At 36.0% G+C, this 6,312-nt stretch overlaps 1 protein-coding gene across 1 annotated transcript; it reads left to right on the top strand.

Annotated features, from left to right (window-relative positions):
- Positions 1 to 349: 349 nt before the first annotated feature.
- On the top strand, positions 350 to 2,594 carry LOC115709257 (vicilin Cor a 11.0101-like). The gene is made up of 6 exons (XM_030637318.2): positions 350 to 833; positions 909 to 1,084; positions 1,199 to 1,279; positions 1,388 to 1,669; positions 1,756 to 2,050; positions 2,138 to 2,594. The coding sequence occupies exons 1-6, from the start codon at positions 365 to 367 to the stop codon at positions 2,302 to 2,304; spliced, it is 1,470 nt and encodes a 489-aa protein (XP_030493178.2). The 5' UTR covers positions 350 to 364; the 3' UTR covers positions 2,305 to 2,594.
- Positions 2,595 to 6,312: the final 3,718 nt, after the last annotated feature.

The raw sequence follows: 6,312 nt of genomic DNA, 5'->3' as shown, positions 1-6,312 counted from the left end.
TGGTATAAATTTTTCTATTATTTTTCTTCTCTTCCCTAGTTGCATTGAAAATGCCAAAAGTTCACCTCTGATAAGATATATATTCAGAAGACTAAGAAGAACTGGTTGATTCCAGAATCATGATAAACACGTGGTATAAACTCTGCAATTTGAAGGACCACTAAATGACAAGGGATGTGTACTTTCTCGTCCTTGCACATTAATACGCGGCGATAGAGATTTTCGCATGACAGACACGTAACACGGACACTCGTCCTCATGCATGCTCTGCCCCAAACCCAACCATTCCCTGTTCTCATCTTCCAATTTTCATTCATATAAATAGTACAATCATAATCTCTACCAAGATATGCAATTGTAAACAATGGCGGCCTTCAAAAAGCTCTCTTTACTTGTACTTTTACTCCTGTCCGTCGTAGTATTAAGCTCGAGCATCGTCGACGTTTCAGACCCTGAGCTGAAGCAGTGTAGGCACCAGTGCGGACACCAGAAAGGCTTCGACGAAACACAGAAGAGGCAATGCGAGCAAGAGTGCAAGGAATATGTTAGGCGAAAGAGAGAGGAAGAAAGAAGAGAAAGAGAAAGAGATTATGAAAGAAGATCAGAGGAAACAACAGAGAGGAGGAGTAGTCCGTACGTTTTTGAAGATGAGCATTTCGAAACCAGCGTTAAAACAGAGGAGGGAAGAGTTCATATTCTGAGAAAGTTTACTGAGAAATCAAAGCTTTTGAAAGGAATTGAGAATTACAGAATTGGGTTTCTCGAGGCCAACCCCAATGCCTTCATTGCCCCTGTCCACCTTGATGCTGACTGCGTCTTCTTCGTTTCTACTGGTAATTAATGACCTTTGAGTTGAAGGATAATATATTATTAACAATAATATAACTGTGATTTTTATGTGTATGAAGGGAAACCGACTGTGACTCTGTTGAGGGAGGAGAAGAGAGAAACTTTTAACCTTGTAGAAGGAGATATCCTTAATATCCCAGCAGGAACCCCTGTATATATCGTTAACCGAGACGAACAAGAGAAGTTGTTCATTGTCAAGCTAATCAATCCAGTCTCTCTCCCTGGCCGCTTTGAGGTAATTAATATGAAAAATATTTGAAAACTGTCCATCTCTCTCTCTCTCTCTCTTTCTTAGGAGTAATTTCGTTATAGATCATAATTCTATGAACTGTATTATTTTGTGCTATAGCCATTCTATGGAGCTGGTGGTGAAAACCCAGAATCGTTTTACAAAGCCTTCAGCTGGGAGGTACTCAGTGCCGCTTTCAAGGTTAGTAATGTAATAAAGTTATTTGATTACTGGTACTAAGTATGTAAGTGTCGGTTTGGTATAATATTTTTTTTATTGAGTATTTTTTGTTGGTGGTAAAAAAAAAAGAGAGAAAGAGATGAGTTAGAAAGGCTGTTTAGACAACAAAAGCGAGGGAGCATAGTGAAGGCGTCAAGGCAACAAGTTCAGGAGCTGAGTCGTCATGCTCAAGGTAGTGGTGGCACCATTTGGCCGTTTGGGCCAGAAACCAGATCTTCAGGTCCTTTCAATCTATTCCGAGACCATACGGCTCAGTCTAACCGCTATGGTCGCCTTTACGAGGCTAATCCCAGTGATCACAAGAGCCTCCAAGACCTCAATCTTATGATCTCCTTTGCCAACATCACCAAAGTACGTTACACGTATCAACTCATGAACACTAAACTCTTCTCATATATGTACCATTCAATAATGCCATTAATTATATATAATAACAGGGAGCTATGTCGGCACCATTCTACAACTCAAGGGCAACAAAGATAGCATTCGTTGTAAAAGGCGAAGGGTCCCTCGAGATGGCTTGTCCTCACATTAAATCGGACCAAGGCCGGGCCGGTCAGCGGCAGGGAGATAAGCAAGATATAGAGAGAGTAACCGGACAGCTAAGACGTGGTGTGGTGTTTGTGGTGCCGGCTGGGCATCCAGTCACAACCATTGCCTCTGGAAACAGCAACCTTCAGATTGTGTGTTTTGAAGTAAATGCAGAAGGCAATGTTAGATACCCTCTTGCAGGTATATATATACACACAATTCTAATTAGGGATAATGTTTCGGTTTGTGTCGTTCAATGCATGATAATGTCGTTTTTTATTGATGCAGGAAAAAGAAATATTGTGACTGAAATGGAAAACGTGGCTAAAGAGTTGGCGTTTAGTGTGCCAGCAAGAGAAGTGGACAGAGTGTTTAAGAGCCAAAATGAGGAATACTTTTTCCCGGGGCCAAGGTCAACACAACAAGAGGAAGGTGGGGAACGTGCTTATGCATGAGTGATCATATCAGAGAGTTAGTTATTGCGTTGCGGAGAGAATATACCTAGTAATGAAGTCATCACTTCGATCGTTTTCAGCCAAGCCAACATATACTAAGTCTATATATGTATATGTGTATATTATGGAACTAAGAATGTATAGCCGAGCTCGAATCCAGTGGATATATAAAAGTTGATGTAATGTCAACTCCATTGGATATGTCTTTAAATAAGAATATATCAATGTCTTTAAATAAGAATATATAGTAAGTTTTTGTCGAGATAAACATAAAAGCAGACTTTTTTTTTAGCGTTTATAAATTTATATATTATAACTACCCATAATTTGGGGTTTCATTATTCAGGATCACACGTATCTCTTATGGTGACTTGAGGTAAACTTCAGAAGTAAAATTATTAGAAGGAAATTAAATAAGAAATATTTGAATATTGAGTATTGAGTATTATTGAGGATTGTAACTAATCTTGCTTTGTGCTTTTACATGGTGTAACAAGTAAATTGGATTTATTCTAAAATAGATAGGGTCTTTGCAAATCCAACTTGGCTAAACTTGCACCCTCCAGGTGAGGCTATCTTTCAAAATGAGGGTCTTTTTGACCATTCCCCAACTGTATTAACAATTTTCACTTCTCCTTGAGGAAAGGAACCTTTCTGATATTTCAGGATGTAGCGAAGGCTTGATGGCAGGAAAGAATATTGGTACTAAAATGTATCAAGTGGTCTCTAAGTTGAAAGGTCTAAAGCCTCTTTTAAAGCAACTAAATAAGCAATACTTGCAATGGCTAAAGAGAAATTGGATGCTTGTGCATCAGAACCCTAGGATTATGCTACTGTATAGGCATCATATCTTTCTTTTCTATAGCAGAAAGCTAAGTTAATCTGGCTTAAAGATGGGGATTCTAACTCAGCATTTTACCACAATATCCATGCTAGAAGTCAGAATCAAATTTTGTCTATCATGGATTCTAATGGGATAAGAATAGATAATTCTCAACATATATCCTCTATATGTTTTTAGAGTATTACATTCTGTTACTTGGTAGTAAGATGTATAACAGGAAATTTGAGAAGAAAAGAATTATTAAGCAAGGGTCTATTCTCTCTAAGGACCAAGCTAAGATGCTAGTTTAACAATTTACAAGAGATGAAGTCAAGAAAGATATCTTTGATATACCTGGCAATAAAGCTCTGGACTTGATGGTTTCTGTAACTTCCTTTTTCAAGACAACTGAGACTTGGTGGGGAATGACATTTATGAAGCCATAACCTCTCTATTGCATTCTGGACAAATTTTAAGTGAGGTAAACACTACTATTTTGATCACTTATTCCCAAAACTAAGTGTCCGTTGGAGACTATAGACCAATAGCATGCTGCAATGTATTGTATAAAGCTAGTATAAAGATAATTTGTTCAAGGCTTAAAATAGTGCAGCCTGATTCGGTTTTACAGAATCAGAGTTGTTTTGTTAAAGGGAGATTCATTGGCCATAACATAATGATCTGTCAGGATCTCATAAGACATCATGGAAGAAATTCAGCTAAAGCTAATTGTATGATAATGTCGTATTTGCAAAAAGCATATGATACAATGAAATGGGACTTCATTGAAGAAATACTTTTGGCTTTCAATTTCCAGCTAGCTTTGTCAAGTTAATTAATAATGGTTTGTGTCAGAACTCCTAAATTCTCTCTGATGTTTAATGGATCCATGCATGCATGGAATTTTTTAGGCAAAGAGAGGACTGAGACAGGGTGACCCAATGTCTCCTCCCTTGTTTGTACTGAGAATGAAATATCTATCCATGATTATGAAGAAAATAGGGCTTAAACAGAAATTCAAATTCCATGAGAGATGTGGAGAGTTGAAGCTTAATCACCTCAGCTTTGCAGACAGTGTCTTGTTGTTTTGTAATGTGGACTACAATAGCATCTACTACATGCTTTAGGGCCTTGAGCTATTTTCACAAACATCAGGTTTGAAGCCTAATCCCAATAAGGCTGCTGTTTATTGTAATAACATGTGTGGTACAGAAATCTAAAGAATTTTATATGCTTCTAGATTTTCAAAATATTATGTCCCTTTTAAATATTTGGGCATTCCCATATGTCTTAAGAAGATTTCAGCAAAGGAGTGCTCTATTCTAGTCGAAAAGATGGTTGCCAGGATTCGAACATGGAGCACCAGGAGTTTGTCTTTTGCTGGAAGGGTTGTACTCCTTAATTCAATTCTGATGGTAATATATTAATTCTTATTTGAGTCAAATAATGGTGCTAACAAAAAGCATTATTAAGAAAATTGAGGCTATTTGTAGAGGCTTTCTTTGGAATAGCAAGCAACCCCTGATAGGGGCTGTTGTTGTAGTTTGGAGCAAGGTATGCCTTTCCAAATCAGCTGGTGGCCTGGGACTCAAATCTGTTGTTGAATGGAACATTGCAGCAATGTTTAAATACGTTTGCGCTGTTGCAAAGAAAGTGGACAACCTATGGGTTAAATGGGTACATAGTGTGTATGTAAAAGAAGAAGATTGGTGGTTTTATAGTGCTAAATCAAGTGATAGCTGGTATTGGAGGAAACTAGTTACTTTAAAAGAAAGAATGAATGATATCTTTGATACAGGGAAAAGAGAAGATATTTGCAGCAATTATAAGATATCACTTGGGTATCAAAAGCTAGTTCCTACAGGTATGAAAGAGCATTGGACCTATGTAGTTTGGAGCCGTTTAAACTGCCCCAAACATAACTTTATTTTATGGTTGTCAATGCTGCAGAAACTCAAGACCAAGGACAGAATTAAAAAGTTCAAACCAGATATAGAAACTTGTTGTTTGCTTTGCAGCAATGATAAGGAGACCATTGATCAGTTGTTTTTTACTTGTCCTTTTACTCAAGATTGCTTGAGTTTGACCAAAAATTGGCCGCATTGGAGGATGAATGCATCTTTTTTGTCTCGTTCTGTCATTTGGTTAGGAAAAGCAAAGCGTAGCAAATTTAAAAAATAATTTTCTGCTGCTCTTGCAGCTTTAGTTTATATCATCTGGTGCAATCGAAATATCAAACTTTGGGAGGACAAGGCTGTCAACAGTGATGCAGTGTTTCAACAGGTACAAAATGTTACCAAAACCCGGTAACTTATATATGGCCAAAGAATTTATCTAGTAGTGATAAAATATGGTTTGATTCATTGTAAATATTATAGAGATTAAAAAAAAAAAAAAAGTCTTTTCTTTTATTTGAGGATGCTTGTAGATTTGTACAAATTGAATATTGGAGTAATGAAACATCATCTTATTCATTAAAAAAAAAAAAGGAGAAAAATGCTCGAGAAATCTACGTAAAAATTAATACTTGTTATTTTTATGTGTACTTCTGATTGCACATGTGGTGGATCAATGATTTTCATTAAAAAAAAAAAAACTTATTTTTTGAAAAGCTAGAGAAATACATTTGAAAATCATCCATTTTGACCTTGTTGTCACTTGTCAACACGTAATATAGTTAATAATAATATGTTAGCAAGATAAAAAAAATTGCCGATAGATAAAAGTTTTGAGTGTAGAATAAGTATCTCACTGAATATTGTCTCACCATTAATTTTCTCCTCCATGATCACTTGAATAGATTGAATACCTTAACTTGTCTAGAAATAACTAAATTAAAAACATAAAATTATGTAAAATCGATCAAATAATTAGGGAAATAAGGGTCACGGCTTTTGCCTTGTCTTCAAAATTAATAAAATAAAAATTATAAATTTATAATTCTATAAATCGCAGTCAAATAATTATATGAGTTCGTTATATATAAACCGATGCACGTATACTTCTCACGTTCATTACAAACCCATATGTAATTTTATATGTCAATTCAAAAAACATGAAATGTGTGTCAGTTTTCATTACATTTCTACAGAATAAGAAGAAAATCTGCGTTATTACAATTTTTTTTTTTTTGGTTGAAACATATATAGTCTAAAAATGGAACTTAGTTTGGAAGGACACGTGGT

Source organism: Cannabis sativa, chromosome X (genome assembly GCF_029168945.1).
Source record: "Cannabis sativa cultivar Pink pepper isolate KNU-18-1 chromosome X, ASM2916894v1, whole genome shotgun sequence".
Taxonomy (NCBI): domain Eukaryota; kingdom Viridiplantae; phylum Streptophyta; class Magnoliopsida; order Rosales; family Cannabaceae; genus Cannabis; species Cannabis sativa.
Note: the sequence above shows the minus strand (reverse complement) of the source record. Positions and strands in the feature narration are given on the sequence as shown.

Coding starts and splice junctions, on each gene's coding strand:
- LOC115709257 (XM_030637318.2), top strand. CDS start 365: ATGGCGGCCTTCAAAAAGCTCTCTTTACTTGTACTTTTACTCCTGTCC. Junction 1,085..1,198: donor CTCTCCCTGGCCGCTTTGAG/GTAATTAATATG, acceptor TTTGTGCTATAG/CCATTCTATGGAGCTGGTGG. Junction 1,670..1,755: donor CCTTTGCCAACATCACCAAA/GTACGTTACACG, acceptor ATATAATAACAG/GGAGCTATGTCGGCACCATT.